General features: G+C 46.5%; 2 protein-coding genes and 1 long non-coding RNA gene across 4 annotated transcripts; 1 reads left to right on the top strand and 2 right to left on the bottom strand.

Annotated features, from left to right (window-relative positions):
• Positions 1 to 276: 276 nt before the first annotated feature.
• On the bottom strand, positions 277 to 16,206 carry LOC307221140 (uncharacterized protein). Its single transcript, XM_079985439.1, has 4 exons — positions 15,927 to 16,206; positions 13,619 to 13,922; positions 12,486 to 12,612; positions 277 to 3,522 (listed from the first exon to the last, which is right to left on the bottom strand). Exons 1-4 carry the CDS (start codon positions 16,166 to 16,168, stop codon positions 2,027 to 2,029), a joined length of 2,169 nt encoding a protein of 722 aa, XP_079841565.1. The 5' UTR covers positions 16,169 to 16,206; the 3' UTR covers positions 277 to 2,026.
• A 24-nt stretch (positions 16,207 to 16,230) lies between these two features.
• On the top strand, positions 16,231 to 20,013 carry LOC307221394. 2 transcript variants are annotated; one of them, XR_013841362.1, is made up of 4 exons: positions 16,231 to 16,376; positions 17,681 to 18,141; positions 18,923 to 19,593; positions 19,897 to 20,013. It is a non-coding gene; the product is annotated as an uncharacterized lncRNA (long non-coding RNA). The 2 variants fall into 2 exon arrangements; XR_013841363.1 differs by having other exon boundaries at positions 17,681 to 19,593.
• On the bottom strand, positions 19,908 to 27,710 carry LOC307221128 (uncharacterized protein; the record flags this gene model as incomplete). The annotated part of the gene is made up of 3 exons (XM_079985415.1): positions 27,453 to 27,710; positions 25,345 to 25,471; positions 19,908 to 21,823 (listed from the first exon to the last, which is right to left on the bottom strand). Exons 1-3 carry the CDS (start codon positions 27,693 to 27,695, stop codon positions 19,908 to 19,910), a joined length of 2,286 nt encoding a protein of 761 aa, XP_079841541.1. The 5' UTR covers positions 27,696 to 27,710.
• Between the last annotated feature and the right edge of the window lie 51 nt (positions 27,711 to 27,761).

Genomic DNA, 27,761 nt, shown 5'->3' with positions numbered 1-27,761 from the left:
AAGCCGTTGGTTCGGATCCCACCCTCCAGAGCAGGCGAAAAGAAGGAGCCCCACCAATTTGCAGCTTGGAAGCACTGGAAGAGGAAGCACTGTGAACCTCTCTACGCATGATGTGAACCACCCTAGCATCTTCAGATCAAGGGCACTGCACAAATTTAATAGCTATCGAAATAATAAAGTACGTTACCTGCTTGTGTGGTAAGGATTTGCTTCTACGCCAGCAGTTTGTTACACATGTAAGGGAACATCTGAAATAAAAACACGGAACCAAGGGAATGAGACCAAACTCAGAGTGCTGCAGGGACCCAGTTTATTCAAACTATTGCAATCGGACAGCCTTGATATCCAGTTGTTCAGCAGAAGGGCTGGTTTGAAAAGGCTGCCAGGAGGCACATTAGAAGGAAGCTTATACAGTGGTACCTCGCAAGACGAACGCCTCGCAAGACGAAAAACGCGCAAGACGAAAGATTTTTCCGTTTTTTGAGTCGTTCCGCAAGATGAATTTCCCTATGGGCTTGCTTCGCAAGACGAAACGTCTTGCGAGTTCTTGCGAGTTTGTTTCCTTTTTCTTAAAGCCGCTAAGCCGCTAATAGCCGCTAATAGCCGTGCTTCGCAAGACGAAAAAACCGCAAGACGAAGAGACTCGCGGAACGGATTAATTTCGTTTTGCGAGGCACCACTGTATACACAGCACACAAAGACTCATAAAATGCCACAACACTCTTCCACTTGCATCAAGAAAGGTCTCAGATCATGAGACGCATGGCTCAATGCGGATATCGACTTCTCTGAAATTACCTTGGGGTGTCCCAGAGTTCCCAGGTCATTTTGGTCTCATATTTTGCACCGTTCCCTTGGCAACCAGGCCCACAGTGGGGCTGTTGATGGTCCTACCCCCTGTCTTACTTTCCTGTTCCCAAAACATGTCAAAGACATCATCTGCCCTTCTAGGGTCTGAAAAGGCTGGAAGCGGTAGGAAAGTTACACAGGACAACTTTACAGGAGGGTGGAATGAGGGTTACAAAATGCAGGCATACAAAAATCAAGCCTAACGCATCCTATCTAAAAGGCTGGATGCAATTAATACTAGGACACTTTGACCAAAATCAAAATCTATAATATCTAATATTCAATCAACTATCACAATTTTTACACCAAGTCCTTCCTAGGAAAGTTCAGCATGGACAGCAAACTCATCAGTGTCGCCCAATCCCTCTTATCCCTCTCCCCAGGCATGACATGAAGAAGGAATTCAACACCTTGGCCAAGGACTTGAAAGTCACAGCTCTGGGTACGTGGTAGGAATTACTATGGGGCACCAGATGGGGCAAAGAACCCAGCTGCAATCCTCACCTCATATGAACTAAGGTAAAAGATAAAGGTACCCCTGCCCGTACGGGCCAGTCGTGTCTGACTCTAGGGTTGTGTGCCCATCTCACTTAAGAGGCTGGGGGCCAGCGCTATCCGGAGGCACTTCTGGGTCACGTGGCCAGCGTGATGAAACTGCTCTGGCGAGCTGGCACCAGCGCAGCACACCTTCCCACTAGAAAGCGATACCTATTTATCTACTTGCACTTAAGAGTGCTTTCGAACTGCTAGGTGGGCAGGAGGTGGGACTGAAAGACAGGAGCGCACCCCGCCGCGGGGATTTGAACCGCCGACCATGCGATCGGCAAGCCCTAGACACTGAGGTTTTACCCACAGCGCCACCCGCGTCCCTCTCATATGAACTAAAGTCTCCTCCAATTAAATCTGTATACAGCCACTACTGTGGTTTGCCCCCACTGTGAGTTCTTTGATGGCAAACAAGACGGGCCCTGTGGCAGAAGCTCTTTCCACATGCTTGCCACTGTTAGGGTTTCTCCCCGGTATGAATTCTCTGATGGGACATGACACTATCCATTTTTCTGAAGCTCTTTCCACACTCTTGTAACTGATAGGGTTTTTCTCATGGATTAACTCTTTGATGGGCCCTAAAATGGCATTTTTGAGTAAAGCTCTTTCCACACTAAAAGCACTGATAAGGTTACTCCCTTGTATGAATTCTTTGATGGGAAGTGAGTTTGCTGCTCGTATTGAAGCTGCTTCCACATTCCAAACATTTAAAGGGTTTCTCCCCTGTATGAATTCTGTGATGGGTTGTGAGACTGGTGCTCTGGGTGAATCTCTTTCCACATTCCAAGCACTGATAGGGTTTCTCTCCTGTATGAATTCTGTGATGGGTTGTGAGACTGGTGCTCCGGGTGAATCTCTTTCCACATTCCAAGCATTGATATGGCTTCTCCCCTGTATGAATTATTTGATGGACACTTAGCTGGTAGCTGTGACTGAAGCTCTTTCCACATTCCAAGCACTGATAGGGTTTCTCCCCTGTATGAATTCTTTGATGGGAAGTGAAACTGTCCTTTCGACTGAAGCTCTTTCCACATTCCAAGCACTTATATGGTTTCTCTCCTGTATGAATTATTCTATGGGAAGTGAGATTGCTGCTCTTAATGAAGCTCTTTCCACATTCCAAACATTTATAGGGTTTCTCCCCTGTATGAATTCTCTGATGGTCAGTAAGCTGCCTTCTGAGAATAAATCTCTTTCCACATTCCAAGCACTGATAGGGTTTCTCCCCAGTATGAATTCTCTGATGGGAAGTGAAACTCTCTCTTCGACTGAAGCTCTTGTCACATTCTTGGCACTGATAGGGTTTCTCTGTTGTATGAATTATTTGATGGGACATAAGATGGCCTTTTTGAACGAAGCTCTTTCCACACTCCCAGCACTGATAAGGTTTCTCCCCTGTATGACTTCTCTGATGGACTGTGAAACTCTCCTTTGTTCTGAAGCTCTTGTCACATTCTTGGCAATGATAGGGTTTCTCCCCTGTATGAATTCTTTGGTGGGAAATGAAACTGTCCTTTTTTCTGAAGCTCTGCCCACAATCTTGGCACTGATAAGGTTTTTCCCTCGTATGAATTCTCTGATGGACAGTGACCTTGTATCTCTGACGGAAGCTCTTTCCACATTCCAAGCACTGATAGGGTTTCTCCCTTGTATGAATTCTTTGATGAGTCCTGAGCTGGGAGCTCTGAGTGAATCTCTTATCACATTCCAAGCACTGATATGGCTTCTCCCCTCTATGAATATTTTGATGGACACTTAGTTGGTGGCTGTGACTGAAGCTCTTTCCACACTCCAAGCATTGATAGGGTTTTTCTCCTGTGTGAATCCTTTGATGGGAAGTGAGATTGCTGCTCTTATTGAAGCTCTTTCCACATTCCAAACATTTATAGGGTTTCTCCCCTGTATGAATAAGTTGATGAACAGTAAGCTGGCCTCGGTGTCTGAAGCTCTTTCCACATTCCAAGCACTGATGGGGTTTCTTCTCAAGGAGATTTCTTTGATGGGAAGTGGAATGGGAGCTCTGACTGAAGCTCTCTCCACAGTCTGAATCCTGATATGGCTCCTCCACTGTGTGGATTTCGTTGTGGTCTCCCTCATTCTTCATCTCCAATTCATCACCACCTGCAACTAAGTTGCAAACAGATTAGAGCCTCAGGAATAATAATAATAATAATAATAATAATAATAATAATAATAATAATTTATTTTTTATACCCCAGCCACTCTGGGTGGCTTCCAACAAAGATTAAAAATACATTAAAATGTGAGACATTAGAAAACTTCCCTAAACAGGGCTGCCTTCAGATGTCTTCTAAATGTCACATAGTTGTTTATCTCCTTCACATTTGATGGGTGGGCGTTCCACAGGGTGGGCTTATCACAGCGAAGGAACCACCAGCAGGCCCTTGGCACTGGACTTCAGTATCCGGGCCGAACGATGGGGATGGAGACGCTCCTTCAGGTATACTGGGCCGAGGTCATTTAGGGCTTTCAAGGTCAGCACCAGCACTTTGAGTTGTGCTCGGAAACGTACTGGGAGCCAATGTAGGTCTTTCAGGACCGGTGTTATGTGGTCTCAGCAGCCGCCCCCAGTCACCAGTTTGGCTGCTGCATTTTGGATTAATTGCAGTTTCAGGGTCACCCTCAAAGGTAGCCCCACGTAGAGCGCATTGCAGTAGTCCAAGCGGGAGATAACCAGAGCATGCACCACTCTGGCAAGACAGTCTGCGGTCAGGGAGTGTCTCATCCTGTGTACCAGATGGAGCTGGTAGACAGCTGCCCTGGACAAAGAATGGACCTGCGCCTCTGAGGAGGAAAAAAGATTAAAATAAGGGACTGTCTGATTACCCTCCGATCCAAAGAAGAAAGGGATAAAATTTTGGGTTTGCATTTCCAGAACCCTTTGACAATTCTGCAATCAAGAGTGGAGATTTGGTTGCCCTATTGAGAAAAAACAACATCATTTTCAGGTGGGAATTCCCCCAAGGCCTATCTTTCAGTTTTAAAGGAAGAAAGATAAAAATAAGATCAGTGGAGGAAAAAGATAAGTTCTTGAGAACACACGGAGAAGATCTGCAGAAAGGACTTGGAAAAGAGCCAGCCGTACTGGACAAGAGTTCACCAAAAAAAGGGAAACCAATGCCATCGACCGATATAGACAAACTACTGGGCGCCGTTGGAGGAGAAGGAGAGTAAATACACCATGACACTGCAAGTATTAAGTTGGAATGTTAATGGACTGAACTCCCGGGAAAGAAGGGGGAGAGTATTTCACATATTAAAAAAAGAAAATTTGGATTTGATTTGCCTGCAAGAAACGCATGTGACAAGGCTTCATTGGAAAATTTTGACTAATAAAAGATTAGGAGAAGAATTTATTTCATCAGATAAAGTTAAAAAAAGAGGAGTTGTACTTTATGCAAAGGAAAGCCTGTCACCGAAATTTTTATTTAAAGATGACCAAGGAAGATTTGTTGCAATTGAAATTCACCTACAAGGAGAGAAGTTTTTGATAGTAGGTATTTATGCACCGAATGAGGGAAAATCGGAATTCTTTAAGAAATTGCATGAAATTCTACTGGACTATTTAGATTATAACATGATTTTGATGGGAGATATGAATGGAGTGGTGTCTACGAATATGGATAATGCTCAATGACAAACGGTGACGAAAGATGGTAGATTACCAAAGACGTTCTTTGAAATGACTGACAATATGGATCTTGTTGATATTTGGAGAACTAAGAACCCCTTGGGAAGAGAAGGAACTTTCTTCTCTGAAGCCAAAATGACATGGACAAGAATTGACCAAATCTGGGTAACTAGGGGACTGGCCCCGAAGACAAAAAAAGTGGAAATTTGCCCTAAAACTTGCTCCGACCACAATGCAGTGAAGATGGAAATGACATTAACACCAATTGGCACCTTTAGATGGAGGATGAATGACTCCTTGTTTAGGAATGAGGAAACCACTAAAAAGGCCCAGAAAAACTTGAGAGACTATTTTGAGACAAATATGAACACCACTACTGAAAAAAGAGTGATTTGGGATGCAAGCAAAGCAGTTATGAGAGGGTTTCTGATACAACAAAATGCAATCAAGAAAAGAGCTCAAAATGAAAAAAGGGGAAAAAAATTGGAGAAAATAAAGGATGGAGAAAAGAGACTGAGGGCGAAACCGAACTCACAGGAGATCCTGAAAGAGATAAAGTTATATCAAGTACAATATATGAAATCGATGAATCAGGAAACAGAATGGAAGATCAAACAGATGAGACAAAAGACATCTGAATCAGCGAATAAGTGTGGGAAACTGCTGGCATGGCAAATGAAAAACAGACAAAAACTCAACAGTATCACGAATTTGGTGGTGGATGGAAAGAACATACAGAATCCTGCGGAGATTAGGAAGTGTTTTCAGAAGTACTTTAAACAGTTATATACACAGGAGACTCAGAAAGAAATAGACATTGACCGATTTTTGAGAATAAATGGATTACAAAAAATCTCTCAAGAGAATAAATTAATGCTAAGTTACAAAATAACTGACCAAGAGGTGGAAGGAGCCATCCAGAATATGAAATTGGGCAAATCTCCAGGGCTGGATGGCTTGACTGCAAGATATTATAGATCTTTGAAAGAATGGTTAGTACAGCCTTTGAAGGAAGCTTGCAATGAAATACTGGGGGGGGGGATGCACCCGAGTCGTGGAAAGAAGCTTACATTACACTTATACCGAAAACAGAATCGGAAAAGACACAGCTTAAGAACTACCGTCCCATATATTTTCTTAATGTGGATTACAAAATTTTTGCTGAAATTATGGCTAAAAGATTAAAAAAGGTATTGGTAGAAGAAATCCATAAAGATCAAGCGGGCTTTCTCCCGGGGAGACACTTGTCAGATAACACAAGGAACATAATTAACATTTTAGAAAAATTACAAGTGAACATTAATACCAAAGCAGTTTTGATATTTGTGGACGCAGAGAAAGCCTTTGATAATATTTCTTGGAGTTTTATGAAGAAAAATTTACAGGGAATGGGGGTAGGCCAAGGTTTTGAAAACGGTATAGGTGCAATTTACTCAGAACAAAAAGCTAAGCTAATTGTGAATAACGTAGTTACAGAAGAGTTTAAGATTGAGAAAGGAACACGACAGGGCTGCCCAATCTCCCCATTGCTTTTTATATCGGTCCTGGAGGTTTTGCTCAATATGATTAGAAAGGACCAATTGGTTAAAGGTATACAACCCCTTCATGGATCACTGCCTTGCCGTGGCGAAGGGGCTTGAAGAACTCAGAGAAGCTATGAACTATGCCGAGCAGGGCACCCAAGATGAACAGGTCATAGTGGAGAGTTTTGACCAAACGTGATCCACCTGGAGGAGGAACCGGCAAGCCACTCCAGTATCCCTGCCAAGAAAACTCCATGGACAAAGACAACAGGCATATAAAAGTTATGACGCTGGAAGATGAGCCCCTCAGGTCGGAAGGCGTCCAACATGCTACTGGGGAAGAGCGGAGGGCAAGTACAAGTAGATCCAGAGCTGATGAAGCGGCTGGGCCAAAGCCGAAAGGACGCTCAGTTGCGGATATGCCTGGAAGCGAAAGGAAAGTCCAATGCTGTAAAGAAAAATATTGCATAGGAACCTGGAATGTAAGAACCATGAACCTGGGTAAGTTGGATGTGGTCAAAAATGAGATGGCAAGAATAAATATTGACATCCTGGGCATCAGTGAGCTAAAATGGACGGGAATGGGCGAATTTAGTTCGGATGACCATCATATCTACTACTGTGGGCAAGAAACCCGCAAAAGAAATGGAGTGGCCCTCATAGTCAACAAAAGAGTTGCGAAAGCAGTACTGGGTTGCAATCTCAAAAATGATAGAATGATCTCGATACGAATCCAAGGCAGACCTTTTAACATAACAGTAATCCAAGTTTATGCACCAACTACTGGTGCGGAAGAAACTGAAATTGACCAATTCTATGAAGACTTACAACACCTTATAGAAGTGACACCAAAGAAGGATGTTCTTCTCATTATAGGAGATTGGAATGCTAAAGTAGGGAACCAAGAGATAAAAGGAACAACTGGCAAGTTTGGCCTTGGAGAGCAAAATGAAGCAGGGCAAAGGCTAATAGAGTTCTGTCAAGAGAACAAGCTGGTCATCACAAACACACTTTTCCAACAACACAAGAGACGACTCTACACGTGGACATCACCAGATGGGCAGCATCGAAATCAGATTGATTATATTCTCTGCAGCCAAAGATGGAGAAGCTCGATACAGTCAGCAAAAACAAGACCTGGAGCTGACTGTGGCTCAGATCATCAGCTTCTTATAGCAAAATTCAAGCTTAAACTGAAGAAAGCAGGAAAAACCACTGGGCCGGTAAGATACAATCTAAATCAAATCCCTTATGAATACACAGTGGAAGTGAGGAACAGGTTTAAGGATTTAGATCTGCTGGACAGAGTGCCTGAAGAACTATGGATGGAGGCTCGCAACATTATACAGGAGGCAGCAACGAAAACCATCCCAATGAAAAGGAAATGCAAGAAAGCAAAGTGGCTGTCCAACGAGGCCTTACAAATAGCGGGGGAGAGAAAGCAAGCAAAATGGGAGGGAGATAGAGAAAGATACAGGAAATTGAATGCAGATTTCCAAAAAATAGCAAGGAGAGATAAGAAGGCCTTCTTAAATGAGCAATGCAAAGAAATAGAGGAAAACAACAGAATGGGAAGAACCAGAGATCTGTTCAAGAAAATTGGAGATATGAAAGGAACATTTCGTTCAAAGATTACCATAATAAAGGACAAAAGTGGAAAGGACCTAACAGAAGCAGAAGACATCAAGAAGAGGTGGCAAGAATACACAGAGGAATTATACCAGAAAGAAACGGATGTCTCATATACCCCAGGTAGTGTGGTTGCTGACCTTGAGCCAGACATCCTGGAGAGTGAAGTCAAATGGGCCTTAGAAAGCACTGCAAATAACAAGGCCAGTGGAAGTGATGGTATTCCAGCTGAACTATTTAAAATTTTAAAAGATGATGCTGTTAAGGTGCTACACTCAATATGCCAGCAAGTTTGGAAAACTCAGCAGTGGCCAGAGGATTGGAGAAGATCAGTCTACATCCCAATCCCAAAGAAGGGCAGTGCCAAAGAATGCTCCAACTACCGCACAATTTCACTCATTTCACACGCTAGCAAGGTTATGCTTAAAATTCTACAAGGAAGGCTCAAGCAGTATGTGGACCGAGAACTCCCAGAAGTGCAAGCTGGATTTAGAAGAGGCAGAGGAACCAGAGACCAAATTGCAAACATGCGCTGGATTATGGAGAAAGCTAGAGAGTTCCAGAAAGACATCTACTTCTGCTTCATTGACTATGCAAAAGCCTTTGACTGTGTCGACCACAGCAAACTATGGCAAGCTCTTAAAGAAATGGGAGTGCCTGATCACCTCATCTGTCTCCTGAGAAATCTCTATGTGGGACAAGAAGCTACAGTTAGAACTGGATATGGAACAACTGATTGGTTCAAAATTGGGAAAGGAGTACGACAAGGCTGTATATTGTCTCCCTGCTTATTTAACTTATATGCAGAATTCATCATGCGAAAGGCTGGGCTGGATGAATCCGAAGCCGGAATTAAGATTGCCGGAAGAAATATCAACAACCTCAGATATGCAGATGACACAACCTTGATGGCAGAAAGTGAGGAGGAATTAAAGAAGCTTTTATTGAGGGTGAAAGAGGAGAGCGCAAAATATGGTCTGAAGCTCAACATCAAAAAAACGAAGTTCATGGCCACTGGTCCCATCACCTCCTGGCAAATAGAAGGAGAAGAAATGGAGGCAGTGAGAGATTTTACTTTCTTGGGCTCCATGATCACTGCAGATGGTGACAGCAGCCACGAAATTAAGAGACGCCTGCTTCTTGGGAGGAAAGCAATGACAAACCTAGACAGCATCTTAAAAAGTAGAGACATCACCTTGCCAACAAAGGTCCGTATAGTAAAAGCTATGGTTTTCCCAGTAGTGATGTATGGAAGCGAGAGCTGGACCATAAAGAAGGCAGATCGCCGAAGAATTGATTCCTTTGAATTATGGTGCTGGAGGAGACTCTTGAGAGTCCCATGGACTGCAAGAAGAACAAACCGATCCATTCTTAAGGAAATCAGCCCTGAGTGCTCACTGGAAGGACAGATTGTGAAGCTGAGGCTCCAATACTTTGGCCACCTCATGAGAAGAGAAGACTCCCTGGAAAAGACCCTGATGTTGGGAAAGATGGAGGGCACAAGGAGAAGGGGACGGCAGAGGACGAGATGGTTGGATAGTGTCTTCGAAGCTACAAACATGAGTCTGACCAAACTGCGGGAGGCAGTGGAAGACAGGAGGGCCTGGCGTGCTCTGGTCCATGGGGTCATGAAGAGTCGGACACGACTAAACGACTAAACAACAACATACAACTCGGAGCTAAACAGTATAAATTGAAAGCTTTTGCTGATGATTTAGTTTTGACATTACAGGAGCCAGAATCCAGTACTAAAAGAGTATTGCAATTAATTCAAGAATTTGGTCAAGTTGCGGGATTTAAGTTGAATAAGTTGAAAACTAAGGTGTTAGAGAAAAATTTAACAGAGAATGAGAAAGAGAGGTTTCAGAAGGAGACAGGATTAATATTGGTTAAGAAAGTGAAATACCTGGGGGTCAATATGACTGCTAAAAATGTGAATTTATTTAAAGACAATTATGAAAAATGTCGGATTGAAGTGAAAAAGGATTTAGAAATATGGTCAAAATTGAAGTTATCACTGCTGGGCCGAATTGCTGTGATAAAGATGAATGTATTGCCTAGGATGTTGTTTTTGTTTCAAACACTGCAAATTTTGGACAAGATGGACTGTTTCAAGAAATGACAGAGAGATATCTCAAGATTTGTCTGGCAGGGCAAGAAACCTCAAGTAAAATTTAAGATTTTAACTGACGCTAAAGAAAGAGGTGGATTTGCCCTGCCAGACTTTAAACTTTATTATGAATCAGCTGCATTTTGTTGGCTGAAATATTGGCTGCTTCTTGAAAACACGGACATTTTGGATTTAGAAGGTTTTAATAATGTTTTTGGATGGCATGCATATCTGTGGTATGATAAGGTCAAAGCACACAAAGCCTTTAAAAACCATATTGTCAGGAAAGCATTGTTTAATGTCTGGATGAGATATAAGGATTTGCTTGAAAGTAAAACACCAAGGTGGCTGTCACCAATGGAGGCTAAGGCTCTGAAAAAACTTAATATGGAGACAAACTGGCCAAAATATTGGGAAATTTTGGAACGGGATGGAGAGAGATTAAAGCTGCAGAGCTTTGACAGTTTAAAAACTAAAGTACGAGACTGGCTTCACTACTACCAAATAAGGGAGGTTTATAACTTGGATAAGAAAATTGGTTTTCAGGTGGAAAAATCAAAATTGGAAACAGAATTGTTAGATCCTAAAACTAAGAATTTATCAAGAATGTATAACTTGCTGTTGAAATGGAATACACAAGATGAAACGGTTAAATCTGTTATGATTAAATGGGCACAAGATTTTGGACATAACATTATGATGGCTGACTGGGAAAAGTTATGGACCACAGGTATTAAGTTTACGGCTTGTAATGCCTTAAGAGAGAATATAATGAAAATGATTTACAGGTGGTACCTAACCCCAGTCAAGCTGGCAAAAATTTACCATTTGCCCGATAATAAATGTTGGAAATGTAAAGAGATTGAGGGCACATTCCTTCACCTTTGGTGGACATGCCCTAGGATTAAGGCCTTCTGGGAGATGATTTATAATGAAATGAAAAAGGTATTTAAATATACCTTCCAGAAGAAACCAGAGGCCTTTCTCCTGGGCATGGTCGGCCAATTGGTGCGAAGGGAGGATAGAACTTTTTTTATGTACGCTACAACAGCAGCAAGAATACTCATCGCAAAGTATTGGAAGACACAAGAATTACCCACCCGAGAAGAATGGCAGACGAAAGTGATGGACTATATGGAATTGGCTGAGATGACTGGCAGAATCCGGGACCAGGGAGAAGAGTCAGTGGAAGAAGATTGGAAAAAATTGAAAGTATATCTTCAAATATATTATAAAATTAAGGACTGTTAGAAAGATGTTGGAAAAAGAAAATTAAGTGGTTTTGGTAGAAATGATATAAAGTAAAAATGAGTTGATGAAATTGATGAAAGAGAGGACGTTAAATTATAATATATTAAATTAAATTACTTAAATGAAAATAAGGTTGGAAGAATTTGCTGAAATAACGATTTGAACAAGAATACAAAATTGGGAGGTGTGAGGAGGTCAAGGAAATAAGTAAAGGAAGAAAGTTATGTAAAGGTTTAATCTGTTCTTTTTCTTTTTTAAGTGAATGTATTTTTTTTTCTGTTGCAGTTGTATTCTTTTTTTTGGTATTTTGTATTGTTCTTTTTTCTTTTTGTAACTTTTAAACTCCGAATAAATATTATTTAAAAAAAAACAACAACCCCCAAAGCCTGCTTATTTTCTGGGACAGATTTTGTTTGGCCCAATCATGGGATCTGAGCCATCTCCAATGTCACTCGTCTCTTTAGTCAGCCAAGGACAGATAGAAGAAGAACAGAAATAAAACATCTGACGGAAGCCACTTCAACTTCCTGAATCACTTTCCTGAGGCCCTTCCTCTGCTTCTGTCCCTGTGAAGGGGCCCTTATGGGGGCCTGCAGACAGGCCAGCCCTTCAAGAGCAAAAGGGGACCATCTGGGGGGGGGGGGTATTATTATTATTATTATTATTATTATTATTATTATTATTATTATTTTATTTATACTCTGCCCATCTGGCTGGTTTCATGCTTTGAAAAGGCAGGACCAGGGGAAGAATATTCATAGGGAAAGCAGTCAACAGTCTTCCATCCAAGGCTGGCTGTGGGAGTGTTAGCATCCCAGGTGCTGTGGGTGGCGCTGTTGAGCCCCATCGAAATATCAGAGGTTCGTCACATAGAGAGATGTCTTGAATTACAAAGCAGATAGGATGACCCCAGAGGAAGCCTTACCGAGAGAGGCCAAGATCTGACGATTCTCCTCCATGACTTCCTTATGGAGAGCTCTCTGGTCAGGATCCAGCAATGCCCACTCCTCGTCTGTGAAATGGACAGCTACATCTTCAAAGCACACTGGACCCTAACAGAAAAAGAATGTCCTCTTAGACCAAATAAAAGTGAACTGTTACACTTTGTTGTCTTCTGCCTCTTAATTGATGTCCTGTTTTAATGGGAATCTTTTTCTGTGCATTTTATGGATGCATATTTTGTTGGGCTAAGGGAATTATTCATTGTGTACAGTGGTGCCTCTGGTTGCGAACGGGATCCGTTCTGGAGGCCGTTTGCAACCGGAAACTACTGCAACCCGAAGTGCCTGCTCTGCGCATGTGCGAGCAGCGAAAGACCACTTCTGTGCATGCGCAACTGGAGAAACCCGGAAGTAACCCGGTCTGGTACTTCTGGGTTTGCCGCGTTCGTAACTGGAAGGTAACATAACCTGATGGCAACGTAGCCAAAGGCACCACTGTATTTTAACGAGGGACATTAAGAACCTGGTGTTTGTTGGTGTGTGTCCCCCTGAGTGCGGGTGTCCAATCTCACCCGTCCAGAGCTGAGAGCAGCACCCACTCCTCCAAACTTCAAACAAGACATACATTTGAATATGCATGCACAACAAGAGACAGAACAAAGGGAATAGAAGTGATAGGAACTGTCTTCCGTTCTCACGCTTCCAAGCATGGAATGTAAACATAGGACATGTGATTTAACACTCACACATCCATCAACGGGAGAATGAAAATATTAACAGTGTTCTTCAAATCATTCTTCAAATCCAGTGCACAAACCTTCCCGTTTTCCACATGGAAGGATCCCCTTCCTTCTTTCCCTGTGTGCTGTTCTGGCTGGGTGGGTAGGACCCTCCTGAAGCCCTATAGACATCTCCAAGGTGCGCAGGGGAATGAGAGGGGGAAAGCCCCATTGTGGGACTGATGGGGTGAATCCTGGCCACTCTTTGGTATGGTGTGTGAACTGCTTAGAAGCCTATTTGAGCCTTCAACCCTCCTTCCTTGGCAGTTCCTCCCACCATTCCTCTGTGTCCCCCAGTCCATGACATCCTCTCTCCCCACATGGCCCCTTCCTCCTACCTGCTCTGGTTTGAGTCGGCTGCAAACCTCTCGGGGTCCTTTGGCCTCCTGGTAGCAGAACTGCCTGAGCTGCTGGCTCTGCACCTCTGAGCAAAGGGTGTCCTCCTCACCCAGAATCCTCTGCATGGAGTTTTCCCAGAATCCCCCACTGCTCCCATGTTGTGCTGCAAGGCCTCTTCCTGCTTCAGGGCCAGCTGAGTCTTGCTCATCCATCTCTGTTCTCAGGAAGCCTCCAGGAGATCGGAAGGAGTCCCTAGGTCTTCTGCCAAGTTCTGCCTGTCCTAATGAGAGGTTTTGGCAAATCCTAAAAAGCAAATACATTTTTCTGATATAAAATTGATACACAGTAAGGAGGAGAAAAGGGTTCCCTGGGCAAGCATGGAGAAGTATTTGCAGGAATCACAGCACAGACTCAGAGTTTCTTTTTTAAAAGAGAAAGAATGAAGTCAGAATTGACAAGTGAGACATTTGTTCCAAGTGTAGTTTGGACTCAAGGCAAGAGTGGGGGGTCCCTCCCCCCCCCAAATGCCAGGGCACATTTCTTTCCAGCGCCTGTCTCCTTTCCCAGAATTCGGAATCTCCCCTGTTCTCAAGACAGACTACTGGGGTGGGGTCCCTTTTTCCTTTGTTCTGAGGGCCAGATCCTGACCTGACCAAAGGACAGCTCTCGAAAGCAAGAAAAGCAGGACTGCCCTTCATTCTGTGATTGTACGTGGCTTAAAGTTCTTTTCAGTATTGTGTTTTAATGTTGTAATCTGCCTTGGGAACTGAGGGTGAAAATGGGATGCTGATGCTGATGCAGGTGTCACATAGCTTAACCCCCCCCCCCCAGTCCCATTTGCTTGGAGGTTCTTTGGCATCCAGCATGGTCCCTCAGGTGGCCTCGGGGACTGGCAGTGCCCACTGGAAGCTCCAGCCTTTGGCACAGAGAGGAGGGGGCCATGGGGCTTCCCGCTCTGGATCCCATGAGGTGGTTGCAAGGTCCTCTGTGTGGAACTGCCCTGGAAGACGGCTCCGAAACTGGCCCCTAATGGATGGGCTCCCTCCTTTGATTTGTGCGGTATTTATCCCACCTTTTTCTCCAATCCATGGGTCTGCCCCTCCTCATTGAATATCCACTTATGTCATTTAAATTCTACTGGATATTGATCCAGAGCAGAACTCTCGCATATAGTTAGCAGAGTAAAAAGTCAAACACATTGCAGGATTCCCAAAAAATAGATCAGCGGCAATTATATATTTCATCCAGCAGAGCTTTACTGCTAGCCAAGGGAAACGAGCATGGACCACTTTTAAACCCCATCTCCACCTTCTCAAAAGTTTCCATCAACGGTGTCTCCAAAATATTTTATACATCACTTGGGAAGACAGGCGAACTAATGCCAGTGTACTGGAAGAAGCAAAGATCACCAGTGTTGAAGCAATGATTCTTCAACATCAGCTTCGTTGGACTGGTCGTGTTGTGCGGATGCCTGATGATCGTCTTCCAAAGCAACTACTCTATTCAGAACTTAAAAATGGAAAGCGTAATGCTGGTGGTCAACAAAAGAGGTTTAAAGACTAACTCAAGCCAATCTTTAAAAATGTAGTATAAACACTGACAACTGGGAAACACTGGCCTGCGAGCGCCCCAGTGGAGGAACAGCCTGGACCAAAGGCTCGAACTCGAACTCAGGACACAAGGGAGAAACATGCTAAGAGGAAGGCGCGCTTGGCAAATCCACACCATGATCAGCTCCTGCCCGGAAACCAATGTCGCCACTGTGGAAGGACGTGGGGATCCCGAATTGGCCTCCACAGTCACTTACGGACTCACTGTTAAAACCGTGTTCGTGGAAGACCATCTTACTCGGCTGCCAGGGATCGCCCAAGAAGAAGAATTTAATCTCCCCCCCGGCCCCTCCCTGGCCGCCCTGGGACTTGCCCCCTTCTCCCCCCTGCGCCCTGTGGGGAAGAGAGAGGAGACTTACAAGATCCCAAAGGTGCCACCGACGCAGCTCCTGCCAAGGAGACGAAAACCTCCCCCGGGAAGAGAGGAAAGGGGGGGGGGCGGGAGGGGGGGAGGGGATTTGCTCGGGAGGACCTCGTCCTCCCCCCTTATTTCCTGTCCTCTCTAGGAATGCAGCTCCGTTCCGATTAACCCTTGCAAGGCGGAGCACTTCAAACTCACATCCTCTCTATTCAGGAGCCCGGGAGGAGCCTCGTCCTTTGCAGACGCGTCGAGGCGCCTGATTTGCGGAGACCGAAAGGAATCCAAAGGGGGCGGGAGACGCAGGACGCCCAAAGGGGGAAGAGAAAGGAGACTCACCGGATCCCCGAAGGCGCCCCCGAGGCAGCACTTGCGGAGCCCCCCCCCCTTGCAGGAAGGGATGGGGAGGAAGGGTCTTTGGCTCTGGGGGACCTGGCCCCCTTTATTCCCAGTCCTCTCGCGGAATCCAGCCCAGCTCCTTTGAACCCTGGGCCAGCGGGGCGCCTACCCCTCCCTCTGCGAAGCAGGAGCCCCGGGCATCGCAGCCCCCAGGGGGGTCGTATTTGCACCCCTCCCACCATCACCAAAGCGTCACGCCATGGTCACAAAAGAGGAGTGGTTGTCATGCATAAAGGAGAAAGTGCCCCCCCCCCGTCATTCCAGCCCCCACCGCCTTGGAAGGAGCTGCTTCCCCAAAGAGCAAGAACGGGATTCACACGTCCCCCCCCCCCCCCAGTCGCGAGGCTTTCCTGCGCTTCTCCCCTGGAAGGATCCGGATTTCTGCCTGGGGTGTGGGCTGCCTCCTGGGGCGGAGCTGGATTCCCCCTAAGGGCAAAGGACCTTCTGCTGGAGGGAGGGAGGGAGGGGGAGGGAGGGAGGGAGGGAGGGGAGCCCTGGATCGCCCTCTGTTTCTGTCTTGCAAGAAACAAGGAAACGGGAGGAAACATTGTATCCGCTGTTGCTACATTTTGTAGCGCGCTTCTTGCGCTCAAGGAGTCGCGCAAAAGAGCCGAGCTCTCCTGGCGGATCGCGCTGCTTCCTGACTTCGGATTGGCTGCCTGTCACCTTTGGACGATGCCCATTGGTCAGCGACGGTTCTTTGAGAAATCCTGATGTTTCATTGCGGGGTTTCGGGACTCCATTGAAGGGTTCACAAGCAAAGGACCTAAGGGCAAAGGACCTTCTGCTGGAGGGAGGGAGGGAGGGAGGGGGAGGGAGGGAGGGGAGCCCTGGATCGCCCTCTGTTTCTGTCTTGCAAGAAACAAGGAAACAGGAGGAAACATTGTATCCGCTGTTGCTACATTTTGTAGCGCGCTTCTTCTCCGCTTTCTGCTCTCCGTTCCTTGCGCTCAAGGAGTCGCGCAAAAGAGCCGAGCTCTCCTGGCGGATCGCGCTGCTTCCTGACTTCGGATTGGCTGCCTGTCACCTTTGGACGATGCCCATTGGTCAGCGATGGTTCTTTGAGAAATCCCGATGTTTCATTGCGGGGTTTCGGGACTCCATTGAAGGGTTCACAAGCCTCTTCGCTGTAGAAGGGGGAGGGGGGTTTCTATGGGTGGGGGCCACTCAGGCTCGTCATCCTGCGTGGGTGAATGGAATTTGGGGTGTTTGGATGGCCTCTTAGTCCCCGGCTCTACCAACAGCTTGCGGGGTGAAAGGCCCAGAGGGGTCGCCTGAGGTCCCTCCCCCACCCCACATCAAGGCTGCTTTCTTGTCCTGCAAGGGGCCAGGAGTGTCTCTGCAAGGCCGTCCTCCAGGTGGTCCTCCTCCTTTATTTCAACCCCTCATCCCAAGGGGCCTGAGAGGGGATCCCCCCCTACCCCCTAGCAATGGAACGGGTTTCATATATATATCTGATACAAAAGTATGCAGCTTGCCTGTGGGGCAGGTGGGGGAACGTAAGGGAACACTCCTGCAGGCCCCACGGCCTCCTCCAGCAGTGGAACAGCTACGCAGCATTCCTGGGAAGGAGTCCTGGTGTTCTGGGACTCACAGCTGCTCTCTTGTGAGCACCCAGTCTAGCAGAGTAAAAGCAGCGCAGAGGGAGGAGAGGAGGTATCTGGCCACACCGACTTTATTTCTACCAATTACAGATTAAAGAACGGAACACGTATGAGAGGAGCAGCTCTCATACAGACATCCTGTCTCGTCGCAGAAGGAAAGAGCAGAAAGAAAAAGTGCAAAAGCACCAGAGACGGAATTCACACAGACTGGATTCCTTCCTCACAGAACAGAAAGGAAACAAGAATCAGATGGTCCTTGCAACGGGAGGAGTGAAATGCTAACAGAACACATGTATTGTGCTTACAAATATGTTCTTACTGCAAGATAATTCTTTCTGAAGTTTAATAGGAATCTCCATTCCTGTTATCTTTTAACCCACTGGGTCGGATCCCACCCTCCAGAGCAGGAGAAAAGAAGGAGCCCCACCAATTTGCAGCTTGGAAGCACTGGAAGAGGAAGCACTGTGAACCTCTCTACGCATGATGTGAACCACCCTGGCATCTTCAGATCAAGGGCACTGCACAAATTTAATAGCTATCGAAATAATAAAGTACGTTACCTGCTTGTGTGGTAAGGATTTGCTTCTACGCCAGCAGTTTGTTACACATGTAAGGGAACATCTGAAATAAAAACACGGAACCAAGAGAATGAGACCAAACTCAGAGTCTTGCAGGGACCCAGTTTATTCAAACTATTGCAATCGGACAGCCTTGCTATCCAGTTGTTCAGCAGAAGGGCTGGTTTGAAAAGGCTGCCAGGAGGCATATTAGAAGAAAGCTTATATACACAGCACACAAAGACTCATAAAATGCCACAACACTCTTCCACTTGCATCAAGAAAGGTCACAGGTCATGGGATGTGTGGCTCAATGTGGATATCGACTCCTCTGAAATTACCTTGGGGTGTCCCAGAGTTCCCAGGTCATTTGGGTCTCATATTTTGCACCATTCCCTTGGCAACCAGACCCACGGTGGGGCTGTTGATGTTCCTAGTCCCTGTCTTAGTTCTCTTTTCCCAAAACATGTCAAAGACCTTTGAGGAGAGATGTCAGTTCTCACACGGATGCTAGCTCAACGCAGATCTCTCTCCCAAAACATCATCTGCCCTTCTAGGGTCTGAAAAGGCTGGAAGCGGTAGGAAAGTTACACAGGACAACTTTACAGGAGAGTGGAATGAGGGTTACAAAATGCAGGCATACAAAAATCAAGCCTAACGCATCCTATCTAAAAGGCTGGATGCAATTAATACTAGGACACTTTGACCAAAATCAAAATCTATAATATCTAAAATTCCATCAGCTATCACAATTTTTACACCAACTCCTTCCTAGGAAAGATCAACATTGACAGCAACCTCATCAGTGTCGCCCAATCCCTCTTATCCCTCTCCCCAGGCATGATGTGAAGAAGGAATTCAACACCTTGGCCAAGGACTTGAAAGTCACAGCTCTGGGTACGTGGTAGGAATTACTATGGGGCACCAGATGTGGCAAAGAACCCAGCTGCAATCCTCACCTCATATGAACTAAGGTAAAAGATAAAGGTACCCCTGCCCGTACGGGCCAGTCGTGTCTGACTCTAGGGTTGTGCACTGGGGGCCAGCGCTGTCCGGAGACACTTCCGGGTCACGTGGCCAGCGTGATGAAACTGCTCTTGCGAGCTGGCACCAGCGCAGCACATGGAAACATCGTTTACCTTCCCACTAGAAAGCGATACCTATTTATCTACTTGCACTTAAGAGTGCTTTCGAACTGCTAGGTGGGCAGGAGGTGGGACTGAAAGACAGGAACGCACCCCGCCGCGGGGATTTGAACCGCCGACCATGCGATCGGCAAGCCCTAGACACTGAGGTTTTACCCACAGCGCCACCCGCGTCCCTCTCATATGAACTAAAGTCTCCTCCAATTAAATCTGTATACAGCCACTACTGTGGTTTGCCCCCACTGTGAGTTCTTTGATGGCAAACAAGACGGGCCCTGTGGCTGAAGCTCTGTTCAGGGAAGTTTTTAATATGTAATGCTGTACTGTTTTTAACACGAATTGGGAGCCACCCAGAGTGGCTGGGGAAACTCAGCCAGATGGGCGGGGTATAAATAATAAATTATTATTATTATTATTATTATTTCCACATGCTTGCCACTGTTAGGGTTTCTCCCCGGTATGAATTCTCTGATGGGACATGACACTATCCATTTTTCTGAAGCTCTTTCCACACTCTTGTAACTGATAGGGTTTTTCTCATGGATTAACTCTTTGATGGGCCCTAAGATGGCATTTTTGAGTAAAGCTCTTTCCACACTAAAAGCACTGATAAGGTTACTCCTTTGTATGAATTCTTTGATGGGAAGTGAGTTTGCTGCTCGTATTGAAGCTGCTTCCACATTCCAAACATTTAAAGGGTTTCTCCCCTGTATGAATTCTGTGATGGGTTGTGAGACTGGTGCTGTGGGTGAATCTCTTTCCACATTCCAAGCACTGATAGGGTTTCTCTCCTGTATGAATTCTGTGATGGGCTGTGAGACTGGTGCTCCGGGTGAATTTCTTTCCACATTCCAAGCACTGATATGGTTTCTCCCCTGTATGAATTCTTTGATGGACAGTGAGCTGGCCTTTGTCTATGAAGCTCTTTCCACATTCCAAGCACTGATGGGGTTTCTGCCCTGTGTGAATTATTTGATGGACAGTAAGCTGGCGTCTGTGAATGAAGCTCTTTCCACATTCCAAGCACTGATAAGGTTTCTCTCCCGTATGAATTCTTTGATGGGCCATGAACTGGCGTCTGTGAATGAAGCTCTTTCCACATTCCAAGCAATGATAAGGTTTCTCCCCTGTATGAATTCTTTGGTGGGAAGTGAGCTTTGACCTCTCATTGAAGCTCTTTCCACATTCCAAGCACTGATAGGGTTTCTCTCCTGTATGAATTCTTTGGTGGGAAGTGAGCTTTGACCTCCCATTGAAGCTCTTTCCACATTCCAAGCATTTATAGGGTTTCTCCCCTGTATGAATTCTCTGATGGTCAGTAAGCTGACTTCTGAGAACAAATCTCTTTCCACATTCCAAGCACTGAAAGTGTTTTTCCCCTGTATGAATTCTTTGATGGGTTGTGAGACTGGTGCTCTGGGTGAATCTCTTTCCACATTCCAAACATTTATAGGGTTTTTCCCCTGTATGAATTCTCTGATGGGAAGTGAAACACCCTCTTCGACTGAAGCTCTTGTCACATTCTTGGCACTGATAGGGTTTCTCCCCAGTATGAATTCTCTGATGGGACATAAGTTGGCCTTTTAGAATGAAGCTCTTTCCACACTCCGAGCACTGATAAGGTTTCTCCCCTGTATGAATTCTTTGGTGGGATGTTAAACTGTTCTTTTGACTGAAGCTCTTTCCACATTCCAAGCACTGATAAGGTTTCTCCCCTGTATGAATTCTATGATGGGAAGTGAAACTCTCCTTTGTTCTGAAGCTCTTTCCACACTCTTGGCACTGGTAGGGTTTCTCCCCTGTATGAATTCTTTGGTGGGTAGTTAATCTGTCCTTTTTTCTGAAGCTCTGCCCACAATCTTGGCACTGATAAGGTCTTTCCCTTGTATGAATTCTCTGATGGACAGTGACCTTGTATCTCTGACGGAAGCTCTTTCCACATTCCAAGCACTGATAGGGTTTCTCCCCTGTATGAATTCTTTGATGAGTCCTGAGCTGGGAGCTCTGAGAGAATGTCTTATCACATTCCAAGCACTGATATGGCTTCTCCCCTGTATGAATATTTTGATGGACTCTTAGTTGGTGGCTGTGACTGAAGCTCTTTCCACACTCCAAGCACTGATAGGGTTTCTCTCCTGTGTGAATCCTTTGATGGGAAGTGAGATAGGAACTCTGACTGAAGCTCTTTCCACACTCCAAGCACTGATAGGGTTTCTCTCCTGTGTGAATCCTTTGATGGGAAGTGAGATAGGAACTCTGACTGAAGCTCTTTCCACATTCCACGCACTGATAGGGTTTCTCTCCTGTATGAATAAGTTGATGAACAGTAAGCTGGCCTCGGTGTCTGAAGCTCTTTCCACATTCCAAGCACAGATGGGGTTTCTTCTCAAGGAGATTTCTTTGATGGGAAGTGGCATGGGAGCTCTGACTGAAGCCCTTGCCACAGTCTGAATCCTGATATGGCTCCTCCACTGTGTGGATTTCATTGTGGTCTCCCTCGTTCTTTATCTCCAATTCATCACCACCTGCAACTACGTGGCAAACAGATTAGAGCCTCAGGAATAATAATAATAATAATAATAATAATAATAATAATAATAATAATAATTTATTTGTACCCCAGCCACTCTGGGCGTCTTCCAACAAAGATTTAAAAATACATTAAAATTTCAGACATTAGAAAACTTCCCTAAACAGGGCTGCCTTCAGATGTCTTCTAAATGTCACATAGTTGTTTATCTCCTTGACATTTGATGGGAGGGCATTCCACAGGGTGGGCTTATCACAGTGAAGGAACCACCAGCAGACCCTTGGCACTGGATCTCAGTATCTGGGCAGAACGATGGGGGTGGAGACGCTCCTTCAGGTATACTGGGCCGAGGTCATTTAGGGCTTTAAAGGTCCGCACCAGCACTTTGAGTTGTGCTCGGAAACGTACTGGGAGCCAATGTAGGCTTTTCAGGACCGGTGTTATGTGGTCTCAGCAGCCGCCCCCAGTCACCAGTTTGGCTGCCGCATTCTGGATTAATTGCAGTTTCTGGGTCACCTTCAAAGATGAGAGCCGCAACCCCAGAGTTGGCCACGACTGGACCTAATGGTCATGGGTCCCTTTACCTTTAAATATATATTTTTTAAGAATCGGTTTAATGATCGCCTCTTTCAGCGGGTCTGGGAAGGCTCCCTCACAGAGGGAAGCATTCACCACCCCGCAGAGCCCATTGCCCAGCCCTTCCCGGCTCGCTTTTATCAGCCAGGATGGGCAAGGATCAAGGAGACAGGTGGTTGGTTTCACTAGTCCAAGCAGCCTGTCCACATCCTCGGAGGTAAACGATTGGAATTGATCCCATGCAATTTGACTAGACAGGACTCTAGCACTCTCCCGCCCGGGCCCTGCTGCCACAATGGTGTCTACCTCCTTCCGAATCTGAGCAACTTTATCTGCAAAAAACTTTGCAAAATCATTGCAGGAGATCTTGGGGTCTTTACAAGGCTCTGATGGTAAAGGTGGTTCTGTTAAATTGCAAACCACCTGCTGCTATTTTCTGCAGATGCAATAGAGGCGGCGAAGAAAGTCTTCTTCGCCATGACTATCACCACTTGATAGACTTGACATTGAGCTCTAACCCGTGTCCGGTCCAATTCAGAATGGATTTTCTACCACCGGTGCTCTAGCTGTCTCAGATATCATTTCCTCACCCTCAGCTCTGGAGAAAACCACGGAGCTGTCCGGGCTCCATGCAATCAGAGAGGGTGCTTCGGAGCCAGACAGTCGATAGCCCTGATTAACTCCACATTCCAGCGGGCCACCAGGGAATCAGCTGAGAGGCCATCAACATGGGATAAAGCATCCCCTACCACTCTCTGGAAACCATTTGGATCCATTAAGTGGCGGGGGCGGACCATCTGAATCGGTCCCATCTCCCTGCAGAGGTGAATGGTCGCAGAGATGTCCAGTTGCACCAGGAAGTGATCTGACCATGGCACTTCAGTTGTTTCACTTTTAGCTAGTGTCAGATCACCCATGTCACTAGAGGGGAACACCAGGTCTAAGGCATGTCCGTGGCTATGGGTTGGACCAAACTCATTCAGGGACAGCCCCATGGAGGCCATGCTTTCCACGAAGTCCCAAGCAGCCCCTTGTAAGGTTGTGTCAGCGTGGATGTTAAAATCCCCCAGGACAACCAAGCTAGGTGTCTCCAGGAGAACATCCACCACAACCTGAAGCAGCTCAGGCAGGGAATCCTTGGTGCAGCGGGGAGGTTGGTACACCAAAAGGAATCCTGTACCGCCCCTACTGCCCAACATCCAGAACATGCACTCAGAAAACTGGGTCTTCCCAATAGGACGCCTGGTGCAAACTAATGACTTCCTAAAAATCACTGCAACCCCCCCTCCCCGCCCACATGACCTGGGTTGCTGTGCAAAAGAGAAACCTGGTGGACAAGCAGCGGCAAGGAAAGGCCCATCTGCTTCATCCAACCAAGTCTCTGTTACACATGCCGGTCAAGTCCTCCATCCACAATCAGGTCATGGATGGCAGTGGTCTTATGAATCGTTGACCTGGCATTGCACAGCAGCACCTTCAGGTCATGTGGGTATCCCTTGTTGATTCCAATATCCATCCAGTCAAGACCAGACCTGGAGGCAGAAATAGTCTTCAAACAATAACTAAGCCTGCCTCCTGGGTAATGACATGTTCTGGTCTTAGCGTAACTCCTCCTCCTGCCCATGATCACTGAGATTGGATGTCCCAGTGCATCCCCCCCTCCCCGTGGAACTTGCCCCAGCCATTCTGTTGGCTGGGGCCCACTCCCAGGCAGCCCTGATCCCGCCCCTTAAAAACGAAACACAAACTATACAACAGCCAATAAAACAAAACAAAACAAAACAAAACAAAACAAAACAAAACAAAACAAAACAAAACAACGTTATACCTAAATGAATCTCCAACCAGATATCCTTTTAGAAGACATCTGAAGGCAGCCTTGTTTAGGGAAGCTTTTAATGTTTGATGGACTACTGTATTTTAATATTTTGTTGGAAGCTGCTCAGAACAGCTGGGGAAACCCAGCCAGATGGGCAGGGTATAAATAATAAAAATTGTTGTTGTTGTTGTTATCCATCCCACCCCCCAACAGAGCAAAAAGGGGGGGGGAGAAGAGGGAAATTAACAGGCCACTGACTTCTTAAGGACATTTTAAAACACATAAGATTAGACACTTAGAACAGGGAAGCAATAGCAGAAGAACTCCACCCACCCCCAAGAATTTCTTCCCCCCTCTGGGCACTGCAGCAGGAGTCCTTTTGTAGCTGAGAATGTGTGGGCCTGGCCCCCGTCCCCCAGGCCAGTTGGAAAAGGCCTTGGAAGGGAGCAGGCCCTGCAGTCCTTGCCACAGCCGATGGTCCCAAATTAGGGAACACTGCTGATGAATGCTTGTGACGAAGGAAGAACCGAAGGGAGTTAGATGTGAGGTGTTCCTCCAGGGTTCACTGACTGAGGTTCAAAAAGCCTGCTTATTTTCTGGGACGGATTTTGTTTGGCCCAATCATGGGATCTGAGCCATCTCCAATGTCACTCGTCTCTTTAGTCAGCCAAGGACAGAAAGAAGAAGAACAGAAATAAAACATCTGACAGAAGCCACTTCAACTTCCTGAATCACTTTCCTGAGGCCCTTCCTCTGCTTCTGTCCCTGTGAAGGGGCCCTGATGGGGGCCTGCAGACAGGCCAGCCCTTCAAGAGCAAAAGGGGACCATCTGGGGGGGGGCATTATTATTATTATTATTATTATTATTATTATTATTATTATTATTATTATTTTATTTATACTCTGCCCATCTGGCTGGTTTCATGCTTTGAAAAGGCAGGACCAGAGGAAGAATATTCAAAGGGAAAACAATCAATACCCATCCCTCCAAGCTTTCCTGTGGGAGTGTTAGCATCCCAGGTACTGTGGGTGGCGCTGTTGAGCCCCATCGAAATATCAGAGGTTCATCATCTAGAGAGATATCTTGAATTACAAAACAGATAGGATGATCCAATAGGGACCCTTACCGAGAGAGTCCAAGATCCCACGATTCTCCTCCATGACCTCCTGATGCAGAGCTCTCTGGTCAGGATCCAGCAATGCCCACTCCCCGTCTGTGAAATGGACAGCTACATCTTCAAAGCACACTGGACCCTAAAAGAAAAAGATTGTCCTCTTAGACCAAATAAAAGTGAACTGTTACACTTCTGCCTCTTAATTGATGTCCTGTTTTAATGGGAATCTTTTTCTGCGCATTTTAGGGATGCATATTTTGTTGGGCTAAGGGAATTATTCATTGTGTACAGTGGTGACTCTGGTTGCGAATGGGATTCGTTCCGGAGGCCGTTTGCAACTGGAAACTGCTGCAACCTGAAGTGCCTGTTCTGTGCATGCGTGCTGGGCAGTCTATCGTTTCTGCGCATGTGCGAGCAGCAAAAGACCACTTCTGTGCATGCGCAACTGAAGAAACCCAGAAGTAACCCGGTCTGGTACGTCCGGGTTTGCTGTGTTCGTAACCAGAAGGCAATTATACATTTCATCCAGCAGAGCTTTACTGCTAGCCAAGGCAAACGAGCATAATGGTCACAAATGCAACACATCCAGGATTGGCACTGTCCAGTTGCAGCAGAAGTGCAGAGTGTTTGAGGACCGGGACATTCGCAGGGAAGCCAAAATGCTTGTTTACAAAGCTATCATACTACAAACCTTACTGTATGCTTGTGAAACATGGACCACTTATAAACGCCATCTCCAACTCCTTGAAAGATTCCATCAACGGTGTCTCCAAAAAATTTTACACATCACTTGGGAAGACAGGCGAACTAATATGAGTGTCCTGGAAGAAGCAAAGATCACCAGTGTTGAAGCAATGATTCTTCAACATCAGCTTCGTTGGACTGGTCATGTTGTGCGGATGCCTGATGATTTTCTTTCAAAACAACTACTTTATTCCGAACTTAATGAGACGTGGGTGGCAATGTGGGTTAAACCACAGAGCCTAGGACTTGCCTATGAGAAGGTCGGTGGTTCGAATCCCCACGACGGGGTGAGCTCCCGTTGCTCGGTCCCTGCTCCTGCCAGCCTAGCAGTTTGAAATCATGTCAAAGTGCAAGTAGATAAATAGGTACCGCTCCGGCGGGAAGGTAAATGGTGTTTCCATGCGCTGCTCTGGTTCGCCAGAAGCGGCTTAGTCATGCTGGCCACATGACCCGGAAGCTGTGCGCCGGCTCCCTCGGCCAATAAAGCGAGATGAGCGCCGTAATCCCAGAGTCAGCCACGACAGGACCTGACGGTCAGGGTCCCTTTACCTTTTATTCTGAACTTTGAAATGGAAAGCATAATGCTGGTGGTCAACAAAAGAGGTTTAATGACGCTCTCAAGGCAAATCTTTAAAAATGTAGTGTAAACACTAACAACTGGGAAACACTGGCCTGTGAGTGCTCCAGTTGGAGAACAGCCTTGACCCAAGGTGTCTTGGGCTTTGAAGACACTCGAACTCAGGACACAAGGGAGAAACATGCTAAGAGGAAGGCGCGCTTGGCAAACCCTCGCCGGGATCAGCTCCTGCCCGGAAACCAATGTCCCCACTGTGGAAGGACGTGGGGATCCAGAATTGGCCTCCACAGTCACTTACGGACTCACTGTTAAAACCGTGTTCGTGGAAGACCATCTTACTCGGCTACCAGGGATCGCCAAGAAGAAGAATTTAATCTCCCCCCCCCGGCCCCTCCCTGGCCGCCCTGGGACTTGCCCCCTTCTCCCCCCTGCGCCCTGTGCGGAAGAGAGAGGAGACTTACAAGATCCCAAAGGTGCCACCGACGCAGCTCCTGCCAAGGAGACGAAAACCTCCCCCGGGAAGAGAGGAAAGGGGGGGGGGCGGGAGGGGGGGAGGGGATTTGCTCGGGAGGACCTCGTCCTCCCCCCTTATTTCCTGTCCTCTCTAGGAATGCAGCTCCGTTCCGATTAACCCTTGCAAGGCGGAGCACTTCAAACTCACATCCTCTCTATTCAGGAGCCCGGGAGGAGCCTCGTCCTTTGCAGACGCGTCGAGGCGCCTGATTTGCGGAGACCGAAAGGAATCCAAAGGGGGCGGGAGACGCAGGACGCCCAAAGGGGGAAGAGAAAGGAGACTCACCGGATCCCCGAAGGCGCCCCCGAGGCAGCACTTGCGGAGCCCCCCCCCCCTTGCAGGAAGGGATGGGGAGGAAGGGTCTTTGGCTCTGGGGGACCTGGCCCCCTTTATTCCCAGTCCTCTCGCGGAATCCAGCCCAGCTCCTTTGAACCCTGGGCCAGCGGGGCGCCTACCCCTCCCTCTGCGAAGCAGGAGCCCCGGGCATCGCAGCCCCCAGGGGGGTCGTATTTGCACCCCTCCCACCATCACCAAAGCGTCACGCCATGGTCACAAAAGAGGAGTGGTTGTCATGCATAAAGGAGAAAGTGGCCC

This window comes from Podarcis cretensis (assembly GCF_951804945.1).
Source record: "Podarcis cretensis genome assembly, chromosome: 8".
In the NCBI taxonomy this organism is placed as follows: Eukaryota; Metazoa; Chordata; class Lepidosauria; order Squamata; family Lacertidae; genus Podarcis; species Podarcis cretensis.
The sequence above is the reverse complement of the archived record's forward strand: the minus strand, read 5'-3'. Positions and strand labels throughout refer to the sequence as shown.